At 40.0% G+C, this 16314-nt stretch overlaps 1 protein-coding gene across 1 annotated transcript in view; it reads right to left on the bottom strand.

Moving 5' to 3' along the window:
* The window catches only part of commd10 (COMM domain containing 10), a 57631-nt gene extending 41317 nt beyond the window's left edge, over positions 1–16314 (bottom strand). The window contains exons 1-5 of the mRNA XM_085786401.1: positions 16189–16314; positions 14926–15016; positions 12202–12312; positions 11157–11312; positions 9007–9117 (exon numbers count right to left, since the gene is read on the bottom strand). Of these exons, the coding sequence (XP_085642527.1) occupies positions 9007–9117; positions 11157–11312; positions 12202–12312; positions 14926–15016; positions 16189–16217 (498 nt within the window). The 5' untranslated portion in view covers positions 16218–16314. The remainder of the gene's footprint in view (positions 1–9006; positions 9118–11156; positions 11313–12201; positions 12313–14925; positions 15017–16188) is intronic.

The following is a 16314-nucleotide window of genomic DNA, read 5'->3' as shown; positions in this document are numbered from 1 at the left end:
CTTGCACCCAGACCCCCCCAGTACAAGTTTCATAAGTCAAATTTCTTTGATCAAACTTAATCTTCACCTCTGATTCTGCTTATCACATAGTCTGAAAAGGCTGCGTCAAACCCTAATCTTCTAAATGTGTGTGGGGTGGCTTGAATAAAAGCCGAAGCTAGGCAACATCTTGTAGTGTGAGCCTTCACTAACCATCGGAGTGCCAGGTTCTCGGATAAGTGGCACTCAACCCCTTCAGCCAAGGCCCCCATTTTGAAACAGTATGCATTTTAATGTATTAGGTTGGCAAAATGTTGGAGTGGGGGTCATGGGCAACTGAGCTGTGTGTGTGTGTGTGTAAGAGACAGAGAGTGCACAAGACAAGTAACGGCTGCTATTCACAACTGTAAGGCCTGTTTTTTCCACGATGTGGCAGAGCTAGAGGATCGCCAAGGCACCCAGCCTATGCCCCCATGGTATGTAGACACTGTCGTTCTCATACACAAGGAGGGAAGGGGGGGGGGCAAAAATGTGTGTGTGTGTGTGTGTGTGTGTGTGTGTGTGTGTGTGTGTGTGAGAAAGAGGGAGAGTTAGAAAGTTTTCAGTAAAAACTTACTGGAGACAACATGAGCTGTCCCTAAAAAGCAAAAACCTTTCATCACTAACCAACAACTCAGAACTCTGACATTAATATGGTGTCATCTATAAATACAGAGCATTTAAGATAAGAGACAACTAAGTTTTCCCTTTCTTGGCAGCGCTCTTCAGTTCATGTCCTAAATAAGACATCAGAGCACTGAGCAGTGCTGGAACTAAAATGAAGTACCAAAAGTTGGCATGAAATGTCAGGTCAGATTTGTACATCTTTAATAACATGTTTACTAATTTAAGTCATAATTTTGTAGTTTTTGAATTTTATTTTGAGGAACAACTCTTGTATGTCACCTCCTGCTGTTAAATGAAAGAGTTTTGTAGATAATCATGTCTTTATTTTGTCCAATAAAGTTTTGTCTGCACAAGAGGTTTCAACTGTGTTTTTCTTTTGTCCATCACAAATGCACCTGATGGAGCAGATACACTTCTATTTAAATGAACACAGGTGCAATATTTGGTGCTTCTCTCACGCTTGAAGCTCATAGTCGGATTGTATTTTTACACCTCAAGCCCATTTTCTTCAGTTTTATGTGCGTAACCGCAGTGATTGTGTATTCTGCTCTCAGCGCTGCCAAAACTCGGGAGACATGCACTCAGTACTGTGCCTGAACGAATCCTGCGCAGACACTGAGGACTGAAACTGCTGCTCTGCTGGGTTGCTCCTTTCACATCATGCCACCTGTGTAAACGTGGTAACGAAAGATCCGATGATACGTATCCAAAGGTATCTGCACCAAAACCCCCACATTTGCACCTGCGTTGCTATTGAAACATCTCATGGGATTCTCAGACCTCTACCAAGTACAGTACATACCACTTTGAACCTGTTTACGAAAGCAATACTTTACCTTTCAACAAAACAGTCAAAAATAAGTGTTGCATCAAAGAGGTTGGGTGTTCCGCAAGACACTGGTGACAATTTGTTGATACAGGCGGAGGAAGCACTCTTGTGCCCTATCACTGCATGTCGGATGACAACAGTGCCAGGCTCCAAACCCACTCATTATAATCATTATTTCAAGGAAGGGAAGCGGCCTATGGCTCATATCCTTTCATTGCCATTATATCCTGTCACAGCGAGATGCGAGCAGACAAAGACGACTGTTGTCAACATGAAATGCAGCACAAATCAGACAAGAAAAGAATGCGACAACAATCGAGGACACTGAAACCACATGAATAAATACCTCGAACCTGTTCATGATCCGATAATGTATCTGACTTATTACAGACATTTGGCATTTTCATAAAAGACCCCAGCCTTTTTACCCCGTGTACGCCTATCAGCCAACTTTCACTGGAATGAATGGATGTGATTTGGCTCTGTGCTTCTGCAATCAGTGCGTCTTGTTTAAACTGAAATAGATTTCTCACCCTGGCACAGTTCAGCCAAGAGGCAGAGCAGCTTCTCTCAAATAAACTCTGACAAAAAACTGAAATGAAGAAGAAGAAAAGCACACACATGCACATCTGAATATCTCGGTTTTAAGCACCTTTTTTTTTTTTTTTTTTTACCATTGCTACCGGCTATGGTAAATACTACATTATCGGAGGATTAATGATTATTTCACAGACTGGGTGTGAAACAAAACAGGCTGAATAAAGAGAGAGAAATAGAAGCTGATCACAGGAGTGGGAGATGTGAGAATAAAAGGGGGATATTAAATCAATGAGATTTAAATGGGAGTTGCAGTTGGATTTGTGGGGTTGATGGCTTCCCTATCTGGGTGTCAAGCATGTACCGTGGGTGTGCTAAACAACATCCAAACATCCCCAAATCCCCAAGGCGCCTTTTGAGAGGCAAAAGAATCTGGGAAAGGGACTGGCGCAGGAAAACAGAAGTGAAGGTTAGGGGGGAGGTGGGGGTGGGTGGAAGAGGGAGATATAGAGAGTGTGTAATAGGGAGAGAGAATCAATGGGTACCCCCGGAGCTAATAAAAGCCATGACATCATCGTATGGCAAGGAGCAAGGAGCAGGGTGGCGAGGGGTTGAGGGGGGAGAGACGAGAGCACCCACAGTCGCCCATTCTTGCCTCTCGGGGCCCATCCTCTGGAATGGATAAGAGCCGAACAATGTGCTCTCAATGAATAGGATCCCAAATCCCAGAGAAGAAAAACAAATCACCAGTGGGAAAGGGGGAGGGCGAGGGAGAGATGGAGAAAGAGACAGAGAGAGATGGAGAGAGAAAGGGAGACCCTTAAAAAGATGTGCACACAAAGCAACAAAGCATCTTGGGACATGTAGAGCAAGGCAAGTAGAGATTGAGACAAAGCTGCCTTTGTCCTTCCTGGCTGGTGGGTGGCTGGGTGTGAAGGATTTGAACGTGGTAGCATTTACATCAGAGCCTCTCCAATATATTGATCGGGCCATGTAATCCCTCCAATGATAAATGAAAAGGTTGGATCTACTCCGGGTGTGTTGTTAGTTGGGTCTACATGACAACAGCATGTGGGAGGCAAGATCTCGTCGTCACGGGAAGCTTTGAGCTGTGTTCAAAGTTTGGCCTGTTGCTCGTGATGTCGGTTTGATGGAGACACGTGAGGCAGGGAGGGATGTTCGGGGAGCCTCTCATCACAGCACCTCCTCGAAGAAGAAGTCAAAATGGGATGTTTAATTGCATTCCCCATCGCACGGTGTTAATAAATAAAGTCACAGCCTTTACTGGGAGGGCAGGGCACACAATACTGTATGTGTGTGTGCGAGTGAGAGTGTGTTTTCATACGGGTGCGAGCTGTTGTGTGCTATCAAACAAAGAGCTTCCGTTCCTCCGTGATTACTGCACTGGCGCTGAAAGCCAGAACAGAGAATATAAATTAGAATCACAAGAAGAAAAGTCTTTCATGTCTGATGCTTTGATAACAAAAACAAGCAGGTTTCCACAAAGTTGGCTTATAATTCGGAGCTAGCTGGGGACAGCTTGACACAAAAAAATCAAACAACAAATAGAAGCCTCACTCATGAATAAGTCCCAAATAAAAGAAAGGGAGTAAGAATTGCATTATGACATTTATTTTTGGGATTAATAAAAAAAGAGAGAGGAAGGTACTTGAAGAGGAAGAGGGAGCAGAGTGTCTGCTGAGGTAGAGTAATGCAAATGTGGAGGATTCAGAAATGTTGCTACACTCTGATCTGGCAGAAATATGATCTTTCTGACAATTCAAAAGCACTTTTGTATGAATGAGCACATTTAACAGCAGGGACTCTATGATGCTTACAGACACCCCTATTAAAATTTGAGACAAGATACAGCTGGAGCTATTCTTTAAGACACTTTGACATCATATCTACTGAAAGAAAGAAAAATAAAGTTGTTTTCTCTTTTCAGGCGCCACAAGAAATGGACAGCTGTCAAACCGAAGTCTTGAAATTAATTTGGCTGTGAGTGTCACATTCAAAAGAAAAGAGCTGGATGCAGTTAAGATGCTTTTTAGTTTGATTTGGATTGAAAAGGAAAAGAAAATGCATCAGTGCAAATGAAAAAGCAAACAGTAACCAAGCCTCTCAGTCAAAAGCCATCAGTAAACTGAAATTACCTGGAGCCAAACATTGTATCTCCTCCAGTTCGGAGGTGCTGACCCCATAACCTCTGATTTCCTTGTTGCGGGGGAAGAAAGACTGCAACTAGACATTATTTGAATTATTGATTTTTTATTTTTTTTTTAGTTTTGAAGCAATCAATTAATTGATTATTCCACAAGATACCAAAACTGCTCATTTCTAAAGTGACATCTTCACATTACTTGCCTTGACCAGCTTACAGTCCAAACCCCACAAATGTTCAAAATCTAAGAAACTAATTATTTGGGATTGAAGATTTATAAATGAAAAGTTCAGCACTAAGGGAAAAAACTAGGAATGAAACAAGTACTTGGGTGTTATTATTCAATATTATCAAAATGCCACAAAAGTCAAAAAAGTCATTCAACAACTTCCATCAAGTAAAGTGGAGATTCTTGCTCTGGGAGAAAATTGCCCTTGCTCACAAATGTAATTGAATGTTCTGGGGCTTTTGGAGGAACAGAAGTGAAATCTGTTTGGGATTTTGTTGTAAAGTGTCTTAAAGCTGCATTAAGTATATTTTTTTCCCTCCTTTTGCAGTTTGAAACTCAAAAAAGCTTTGCTTTATCAGTTCTCATCAAGTCTGTCTGAAGCTATCAGCGACACATATCCTTTGAAGTCTGAGCCAGCATGTGGAAGCTACATTAGCTCACTCGCTCTTACCCTGTGCCTTTGTGGCCTAGCATGCCCACAATAAATATTGAAATCGACGGTGGCTGCCTTGCAAGTGGATGTTCTGTATTATAAATGTCACCCTACCCTTGGTCGGCGGAGCAGAGGCTCATTCTAATGCCACAGGACAGACACAGAGAAACAGAGAGAGAGAGAGACCACGACCAGCAAGGGAATTCAACTTTCAGACTCATTAAAGTGACATCAGAGTGTCTACTTGCATGTTTATGAATAAAAGGGCAAATGGATACTGTGAAAAAAGTGGGACAAAATGATAGCGAGCGTGTGTGTGTGTGTGATAGAGAGAGATAGACAGAGAGAGAGAGAGAGAGAGAGAGAGAGAGAGAGAGAGAGAGAGAGAGAGAGAGAGCAGGCCAGCTTATGTTTCAGTTTGGCTGTTACCATTATTGTCTAGCTAAATCAGTGGTGTCCTCCCTGGGGTCCTTAACAAGATCAAAGAGAAGAACACAAAAAACATTTTTTCTGCTCCTTATTTATTAAGACATCTGCTTCTTCCTTAAAAATAAAATACGCAGTACCCCACCCCGCCCCCACCGCCAGCCTCGGGTACTATTCAACCTTTGATGAGGAGGCATGAGTTGACTTTGACAGGTGGTTTACAAGCCAAAGCTAGATGATTCCTCTTGCAGCCTATACTCTTCATCTTAGAACTTAAATCTACAGAAGAGGAAAAGTCTCTGAAGCACAAGACCATAACCAGGAGAAACTCAGCAACTTTAAAAACTGGTAAAAAAAAAAAAAAAAAAGTAGACCTGCATTGGCTCCACACGTCAGCAGTCAAGAGAGGATACACATGCACCAGGTACTCGGCAGAAAGCCATTTATTAGTTGTGTTTTAGTTTCTTCTCTTCAAGTGAAACTTCATCCCACAAAGACCAACTCTCTGCAGACAGCACACCTCAGAATTAAAATGGGTAGATATTGTGTATTTAATGTTTAATGGTCTGTGCAGTCGGAAAAGAAGCAAACTTGGTCATCTGTAGTGTAGATAGCGTGCATAGCAGGTAAAAGACACAGAGTCCTGGTGCTCTTATCTAAGCTGATGAATGGGAAACCCTTCAAACCATTAATAACTGCAACTGTAACTGGCTGATGTGAAGAGACATCTACATACTATAATTACCACCTCTGCATTTACTGAAACTCTAAACTTCGCTGTCCCACATTGACATGCAAGAGAAATATAAACACATCCTCCACCCTCCTTCAGCATGTTTCATCTTTGTTGTCACCTTCACATCCCTCTCTTCATCTCCATCTCCTCCCAATGTCAGCTTTCTGTTGTCATTCTCCTGTTTTCCTCATCGTCTTTCCTGTGTTTTTCGTCCTTCCTCTCACCTTCCTCTGCATCTTTGCCTTCTTCCTTCTGTCCCAAGCTCGGATCCTCTTTCTTTTCTATTTTCTTTTTCCTTCTGACAGCAGATCGCTTAAGTCTTTTTCTGTCTCTGCCGCTTCTCCTCTGGGATAACAAACAAGCTGCGCAACAGGTCTCGTGTCATACCGACACTGAATGAGGCCATTTCCACTTGTCCTTATGAGGATGGAGCAGAGATGTCACTAAGGGGAAGGTGTGAGGACATTTACCTGAGTGACGATGCACTGCAATGCTCCTGCAGTACATCAACTTTACACCCCATACAAATTCATTTTAAGGGGAATCAGCAGCTTACCTGGGTTGGGTGGCTGCTGCATGGAGGCACAAACAGTGAGCTATAATTTCAATATACGTTGTTGGTTCTAGAGGCAGAGGGGGAAACAAATCCCTGATAATAAATAATTCCATGAAAATTATATCTTAATATCCAACACGCGCTCCACTGTACTGTATATACACTCTATGTCACATATTGTTCAGTGGGGAAAATGTGAAGCTCCCTCCTCCTCCTCTTCCTCCTCTTCTTCCTGAGGGAGAGTGCTAATGAAGCAGGAGGCTGGTCAGATGGGAGACTCTAACTCTCCATTTGGGTTCCAAGCAATCAATAATATACAGACGGCCACCCTCGCCTTCCTCTCCTTCTCTTTCATTTTCTTTCCTTTATCCTCTTCATCTTCATTATTTTTACTCCCTATTTTTTACCCCCTACTTTTTTTTTTTTTAATTTGTCTTCAGATCCTCTTCCTTATATCCTTACATCCTCCTCCTCTCCTCCTGTCCTCTCCTACCTTTAATCCTCTAATTTCTTCTATTTGCAGCTTTGCCTTCCCCGTCTCTTTCAGACAGTTAAAAGTGAGGGTGTTATAAATCTGCTCTGCAATTAGAATGACACTTGCAGCTGAATTTAATTTCTATTCAGAACTAATTTACTTCTCAGTCATCACAGTGTTTTGACATACCAGAAGTTGCACTGAGCTATTCCCCGTGAGTTTGGAGGGAAACAAACTTACTATAATCAGGAAACAATGATGGATGAAAATAAAAAGACAAAACATTCCCACTCAAACTGCCTTAATACAAAGTTAAACAAGGTATTCTATCCATTGCTCTGAGACTTCACTGCGCCCGAGGGATGCTTCGCAACCAGTGAGACAACAGTGCCCCCTGCAGTTCACCACAGGCTGTGCACCTCAGTTACATTCACTGAAGTTGATCCCTCCCCACTTTTAACCAGCCTTGTTTTAGCCCCCCAGCTATCTCCTCCCACAAGGGGAATTGTGTAAGTGGATTTAAATAAATTAATGCCTCTTTTGCTAGCCTAGGGAAAACATGGCAGAAAATAGCCCAAATCAAAAAAAAATTCCTTCTGCCGTTGCATTCTCAAAGATAAAGAATAACATATATTTTGTCTAGTTTACGCCTATAGGCCCAAATTTGAGATGGCAGCAATTTGAATATGTCATCCCTAATTCCACGTTTAGGCTAAACCGGCATTCTCTAGGGACTGAATACAAAGCAGCGTGCAAGAAAGACACTTGACTAGTCAGCTGGAACAACACTATCCAGGCTTGGGGGATAATCAGTCCCACCATTTTGTGACAAAAAAAAGAAGAAACCACCAGACAAATGCCTGAATTTTATAACTAAAAATTTCGGTATCCAGAGCAACAAACAGAACTCGTGTCTAGAATTTATGATCTGTGGATCTTTTGACATTTTGTCAAAATATCCAAGAGCACTGGATCCTATCTCACCAAGTATGTAAGAAGAATCAAAACATGAAGTCTAGATAGAATATTTCAAAGAAATCATATACTCCAGTGGTGGAAAATTATTGAATGTGAAATAAGAAAAACACATTTGTGAAGTTCTCACTCCTTCTGCTAGCTGCAGAGCATTACTTCTCCCAGTGGAAAAGAAAGAAATGAGTGAAGGAGGCACATGAGGTCTTGGCTATTAGAGTAACTACATGCTATTAGCTAATTGGGATCCAAACAAACTCCACTGAATACAAATGAATGGAAACAAGGAACACTACAGTGGAAAATCATCAAAGTTGAAATCCTATTTGTATCATGTTTCTAAACATTTAGTTTATACATGCAAACACTTAGGGCTACGCCTCATTATAATGCCGCACCGAAATCCTTTAAGTATTACTTTGTTTTAAATTGACATATATCTAAATGGAAAGGTTGAGTATTAAGAACATAAATAAGAAAACCGTAACTAATGACCAGTAATTACGTCAATAAGGCAGACATGTAGACTAAATCTAAAGCGCACTGTAAACAAGCCTGGATACTGTGGGATACTGTGCATAAATGGCTACAGTTCAATGCTAGTCTTAACGAGACACGCCGATAAATGCACATACTGTCCAATTCAAGCTAGTGAGTCACTCTTGAGAACAAAGAAACCCTGGAGGTTTCAGATAACAAGCTCCCTGATCTCTGGTCTTTACACTACAGTTACTCCGGAGCCAGATGTACGTCTACCTCTGGGTCAAGACAGACACCAGTGGGATTACCATCTATTAGCAAAGAGAGAGCGACAGATTGGAGATGCCTCTCGTTTGGCATAAACACAGAAGAGGTCTCCGATTACAGCAGATAGTGCAGCTTTCCATTGTGGTCAATGTGTTTATATGAGAAGCATGAAGGTTTAAGAGACACAGAGAAAGGAAATTAATAAATGGTGCATTAAAAGCACATGTATGTGTGCAGCGGGTGTGTATTATTCATACCTCAGATTCTTCACTGTGGAGCCCCAGCTGGACGACAGCACTGGGAGATTTCAGCCTGGCTTGGCTGGACTGGGCCATCTCCAGGTTCAACTGCCAACCAACATACTCCAGCTGAAACACAAATTATGCCAAAGTTATTTTAATATCAAGATAGTCATAATAAAGCCTAAAAAATGTTAATTTGTGTAGATTTATGAATATGCTGATATTTTATTACACTTGTCCTCACTATGCTTTCACTATGCAACTTCTCGGTGCTCTTTGATAAGTGGTATAGCCTATATATTTGATTGATTTGATTTGACTGTCCTTCATAACTCATTTTCTCAAAAACTTTTCTCCAACATTTCTAATCTTCTGTGAAAAAAAAACCCAGCAGCTGTTGCTAAAGTCAGGTGAAAACCTTGTAGTGCCTCCAAACACCAATCTCACCAATTCACTGCCTGCCTGGCTGATTTACTGGGAGATACCTCATCAGTCAGATGTAGCAGTGTGATAGATTAGCAGCACTGAGTCAAGGCAGGGCAGTTAAGTGTTTTATGAAGCAGAGAGAGGCCATAACAATAAACCATGTGTGACTTATTGGGTCTGGATGCTTCCATGGCGTCAGACGACAGGTGTGAGGTAGAGGAGGGCTGGGCCACATTTTTTAAAACTGGAACAACATCCACATTAGCATGGATAAACACCACAACTCTATGATGAGTCTGTTATTCTACTTTAAGCATATGCAAATAAATACACAAAGTAGCTTCTCAAGAAAATCGATTACGGTTAATGGAATAAATACATATACTGTATTTTAACATTATTTCATCTTAAAAAATGACTATGTAAGCAACAGTGTTAAATCATAAGAACAACTTGCTGCGCTGGCCAATCAGACAACTGACCAACATGAAGGCTAACTGGGATGTTCCGCCCTGTCAGTTCATGCAGTAAGTAATGCAATTCAAGTGAACAATGCACATCAACAATCATTACAGAGATAAATCCCAATACTGCTGACATATCCAACCACACTCAGGTCAGATGTCTTGAGTTTTCCACCAGCACTTGACCACAAATGGTTCAGAGGCTCATATCAGTTTATCCTACTTCAGATGTCAGGTGATAAATGCATTTGTACTGAACAATTTATGAATACGTGTAAGACAAAACTTTATTTCTAGACATTCATGTGCACAATAACCTTTTCAAAATCAAATATTAATAGGTTAATAAACCTTGAAATTGGAGATATTTGTACACAACGTTAAGCATACAAAAATCGTTATACACATTTGTAAATCTTAGTTTTATTTGTGCATCACGAAACTCGTATATAGTTTCAGTTTAAAATGTTTTTTTAGTAGATTGAGTAGTGCGGGTTGCTTTCTTGAATTATCAGTGAATAACTTTATCTATAAAATGTCAAAATATAGTGGAAATGTATTTTATAATCTCCCACATCCCAAGGTGACTTATTTTATCTGATGATAGGACCACTAGTGGGACAACAGATGATCATTTTAGGACGTATCTTAGTTGGCTGATAGAATATGTGGATGAGAAAACAGCTACATGTCGGTTATATACAGTCTCTTGACAACTGTCCAAAGTCAAAGCAGGAGCAGAGGTCGTCTTGACGATCAGTGGCCATCACAGCCTTCAGCCGGCAGCAGCAAATTCATGGGGCGGGGGAGAGGAAGAGATGATTTGGGAGACACGGGCAGGTGAGATGTCTGAAGGTACGACAGCAGCAACAACTGCAGCATAATGTGACTGAGGTCTACCTGCTGCTTATTTAACCTGAGAGATTCAAACTCCCTTGACGTTGAAATGAATGCCGTTTGATGTGTCACTGCTTAATCGAGTTACAGAGAGAAACATGTTTCAAAATTTATGTGACAACTTGTGTGAACTGTGAGCAAACTCTTTGTAAACCGAGGAGCTGGAATAAACTTCACACAGAAGCAGGTCAGTCTTAATATGGATAGTCTGACACTGATTCTCAATTTAGTGTAACGTCTCACCAAACAGTGATCAGTTCAAAGGAATACAACAATGTGTATAAAGCAATAATAATCAGTGTCATTTGACATTTTTGTTTTTACATGATCAGGTTCAGGTTAAAATCGTGTGATGTAGATGTAGACAAAGTTCAGTACCTTATTTGGGGCAAATATATTGTGCTTCAGCTTCTCCACCAGCTCAGGTCCGGCGGTGGCCCAGGCCTGAGAGAAAACTTCAGCCTTATCAGGGTTGAGATGAACCATCTCCAGCTGCTGCTGCAGGGCTGCCGGCTTTACATTATGATACACTGCCTGCAGAGGAGAGGAGGCATGACTTATATTAACTATGCTTTGCAGGTGCAACAACCGTGCAACTTTCACATCCTTGCTCCCATTTCACCAAACACTGAACTCAACCCTGCCACAATGCAACAGTGACCCCAGCTGGAGAAATGGGCTCACAATACAGACACAAAAGCTACAGACACTAACTTCTCTCTTTCGGACCCTTGTTAGATAAAACATTAACTTAATCAAATCATATAATTTCAACTGCAGATTTGTATGACTTGTAAACTGTGTCTACAGTCATTATTGTCTCTAGAGAGCACAGTTACTGTAGATACTGAGAGACTTTTTTCTGTTTATTTTCTGTATCATAAAAACAATAACAGGATGTAAATGTTATATAGACAGAAATGACTAAGATATAAGAGGATTAGCGTCATCATTCTTCTAATTTTTCATTAACAAAAGATGGAAATCTTCATCGTCTCATTGGTCTCCATCATATTACCTCATATCTAACGTTGACCCCTAAAATAGTTTTAAAGACCATGATCATGTAAAAAACTTCCAACAAAATTTGAATTTCAGTCACAATATGAACAAACACCATGTACTAAAGCCCCTGTAACTTCTGTAGAAGGGCACTCAGTGCAGACCTTCGCCAAGGCCAATGTCACACATTATACACCAGACTTCAAAGGAAAAAGTTCAAATTCCTAGTAAATTATTCGGATCTGCCCCAAATTTTAATGGCTTCTTCTCTGGTGCGTGAACCATCTCTCCACTGTGTTTGGTGCAAATCAGTTTAATACATGCATAATCCTAGTGATAATTAAACAGACACCGGTGCAAACATAACCTCTTTGGCTGAAATAATATTGTTATAAAGGATTTTTGGATGATCTCCCCTCACCTGCTCTAGTATGAAGGCAGCTGTTTCCAGGACCAGACTGAGAGCTTTTTTTTCCAGTGAGAGAGCAGCCTGAAGTTTTTGCTCCTCTTCTTCGCTGAAAGTTCGCTCACTCTGTGAAGAAAACAAACTTTACTGTGTTGATGTGAAAAGATCCAATAACCATCATTCAATTACAATATCAAAATGCTAAGCTCAGGTCGCCATTCATTTTCAACAACACTAGTATGAAATGAAAACAATAAGCTTTTGTACATCATTTAAACCATGTGTAATGCCATAGCCTGCACAAAATGAACCACAAAACAAATGCGATTTAACACTGGAACACAGGAACTGTCACAGCAACGACAAAGGCAGTAGATGTAAGAGTAACAGTAAGTCATGTCAATGCATTGAGGTTTCTGTGGGGATGGGATGGGACGGGAAGTTAAATTTAGAGCTGCAACTAACGATTATTTTCATTATGGATTCATCTGTCAATTATGTAAACAATTAATCGATTAGTTGTTTGGTCAATAAAATGTAAAAAAAAATGTTGAAAAATGTCAATCAGTGTTTCCCAAACCACAAGATGACGTCCTGAAATGTCTTGCTTTGTCCACAAACCAAAGAGATACTCATGTATTGTCGTAAAGTAAAAAAGGAACAAGAAATATTCACATTTAAGAAGCTGAAATCAGAGAATTTTGACTTTTTTTCTTAAAAAAACGACCCAAACCGATTATACGATTATCAAAATAGTTGACGATTAATTTAATAATCGATAATTGTTCGATTAATTGTTGCGGCTCTAGTTAAACTTGAGACATTTAAATACCCTTTTAATGCTGCATAGAATTTAATGCCTAGTTCATTCCCAAATCAAACTATGACAGTATGATGGAAAAGCAGTGGGGAGAATATGACCAATAATATCACATTTTTAGTGTTAGGCCTAATGGTTAAATTTAACATTAGTCAAAACCTGCATCCAAATAGAGGGATGTGGATGATGTAAGTCAATTCAAAAATAATTCATAATTTTTTTTTTCTTTTGCAAGTAACAGGTTCCAGCCCATTATGAGCTCCCTGCTTGAACAGCCTCCAGCAGCACAACTAACTGCTGAAACAACATTTTAGGTTTATAGTATAAAATCTAACAAGACAGAAGCCCACAGAGACATTTTATACTGTAAGTAACATGACTGCCCACAGCAGGCAGGAGAAAATATTTAAAGCAGAAGTAAGTGATATATTTGTGTTAATATAAGTCTTAAATAGTTATATCTTCCGACAGCAATCACTTACATAGAGTGTTTGGACTGAAACACGGGTCTCTCAGTCCCTCTGCTCTGCTCTGAGCCGAGGAGAAAACATTTATCGTATCCTACAGTTTTTATCCAATGAGGAGAGAGAACGGCATGCAGGGCTGTGTGTGCAGCCAAGGGACGCCGTGAATGTGGCGACGTAGGGACGAGGACTGTTATGGTGCGTTCAAGGAAACTCGTAACTCGTATTTTTCTGACCGTGAAGTGGTACCAGTTCGATCTGGTACGAGTTCACGGGTCGGAAGTTACGAGTGGCCGTTATAGTGACTTTCACCGGTAAAACAGGTCGGAAAAACACGAGTGGGTTGCCTGGAACGCTACAAAGTCGTAAGTTGTGACTTGAAGCTGTAATTTACGGTTTCAAAAGCCTACCTGGAAGGCAGCATTAGCGAAAACGACCGGATCGCTTACTTCTGCTTTAAGAAGCTGAAATCAGAGAATTTTGACTTTTTTTCTTAAAAAAACGACCCAAACCGATTATACGATTATCAAAATAGTTGACGATTAATTTAATAATCGATAATTGTTCGATTAATTGTTGCGGCTCTAGTTAAACTTGAGACATTTAAATACCCTTTTAATGCTGCATAGAATTTAATGCCTAGTTCATTCCCAAATCAAACTATGACAGTATGATGGAAAAGCAGTGGGGAGAATATGACCAATAATATCACATTTTTAGTGTTAGGCCTAATGGTTAAATTTAACATTAGTCAAAACCTGCATCCAAATAGAGGGATGTGGAGGATGTAAGTCAATTCAAAAATAATTCATGATTTTTTTTTCTTTTGCAAGTAACAGGTTCCAGCCCATTATGAGCTCCCTGCTTGAACAGCCTCCAGCAGCACAACTAACTGCTGAAACAACATTTTAGGTTTATAGTATAAAATCTAACAAGACAGAAGCCCACAGAGACATTTTATACTGTAAGTAACATCACTGCCCACAGCAGGCAGGAGAAAATATTTAAGACAGTTGTAAATCAAATTTAAGATTTTCTAATACCTTAAGGCTTTTTTGAAAAACCGTAAGGAATGATTTTTTTAATCCCCTGTATCATCATTAATGTTAGGTACACCTGTATTTTCCAGCTACAACATTTCCAAATGTCTGTTAGATTTTATACATTATCATTAAACAGACGGGTACGACTTTCTTTTAGCAGGGTGAACCATTTTAAGAAGACACAAATTGCTCTTGGAATTAATTAGTGACACCTCTTGACAGCTAAGACTTGTGAAAACTCAGAATGATCAACAGCAGCAGCCATGTGTGTGCATTCATTAAAAACCCCAGTCTGACTGATGCTCCCGTATGTCATTATGCATGCGCTGCTCTCTCTAGCACTACAGCTTTACAGCAAAAGCCTCAAAAGCCTCTTGTCTTTGACACAGATAACACTGTGCAGTCTCAGTACCTTCAGATGAAGCTTTTGTATGATACGAGAGATCAGCCTGGAGAACTTGTTCACATCAATGGCGTTGATGAAAGTCACTGCTTCTTTAATGCTGTTTGGAGAGAGAGAGAGAGTTGTGAGTGTTAATGACAGCGGTGCAGATGGTGCTAAGATGTTTGACGTAAGACACAGAGTCACAGTTCATGCCCACACGTGTGTGATACATGTAAGATACTTCAGTTTGTCAGTGAATAACAAAGCTCTATACATTGACAACAAAGACACAAACACACAGTAGTGTTTTCTAAAATGGCAATAGGCTGCCCAGACAAGAACTGAAGACATTTCTGTACTGATGTATTTATCATTATTGAAGTTCTGTGGTTTTAGGTCCAGTTTGAGCATCTTACAAAGCAATTGGTTTATCTTTTGAGACTGTATGATATTTTTTTTGTCGTTATAGTGTTGACTTTGCATCTTAAAATGTTGATCATTGATTAATGATGTTGTAAAACAGTCTTAAGGTATCTTGATCTCTGGGAAATGACATTTTCAGTATATTCTGATACTAGAAAGACAAAACAATTCATCAGTTAATTGGGATAATAACCAGGGAAAATGAATGATGAAAATTAACAAAAGAAAAAAGAGTTGTTAATTACAGCTCTAAAATAATTAGACATTCTGTACACTTAGAGCGTGGATCATTCAAAGGAACTGTGACTTTTAATTGCAGAAGGTGCTGTCTATATAGAAGCTGAACATTTTACTCTAATGCAGACCACAGTTCTGCATTAAAATCACGGTCACAAGGCATGTGGTTTGATTGCTGTCACTGCACACACTACAATTCAGCAAATCTTTGAACTCGAAATTTAAACATTTGACATTTTATTTAATTTCCGTCTGAAATGTTGGGTGTATTGTACGAAATATTATACTTTAGTGGGCTGCCATTTACCCACATCTCTACCACAATAAAAGCTACTTTCCTCCTGTCCATCCCAATGCAGGCTACCACCAAGCAGAGTTATGTCTGTTACTGAAGAACACCTAAGAGGAAAACTGTTTCCTCCGGAAAAAACAAGAAAACATGATAATTAAATGCTTGATAATAGCAGCAGTAACAAAGTCAATCCCACGCTAATATGTGTTAATACCCATTTATGCATCAAATCACACTTTCAGACTGCCTTCATGTCTCTGGCTCAGGCTACAGGTAGCATAACGGTGAAAAGACGTGAAAGAAGCCGCTTTGTCTCTGAGTGAAATAAAGAAGCCCACCTCTGTGTTTCTTTTATAATTGAAGTCATTGTTGTCTGTTGATGTGTCCAAATGAAAAATTAAGAGTTGAAAAGTGTCAGGAGCAGCAGCAGCATCATCACACTGTTGTTATTCCTTCTTCCTGTT

This window comes from Trachurus japonicus, chromosome 9 (assembly GCF_045865225.1).
Source record: "Trachurus japonicus isolate A0001 chromosome 9, Traja_1.0".
In the NCBI taxonomy this organism is placed as follows: domain Eukaryota; kingdom Metazoa; phylum Chordata; class Actinopteri; order Carangiformes; family Carangidae; genus Trachurus; species Trachurus japonicus.
Note: the sequence above shows the minus strand (reverse complement) of the source record. Positions and strands in the feature narration are given on the sequence as shown.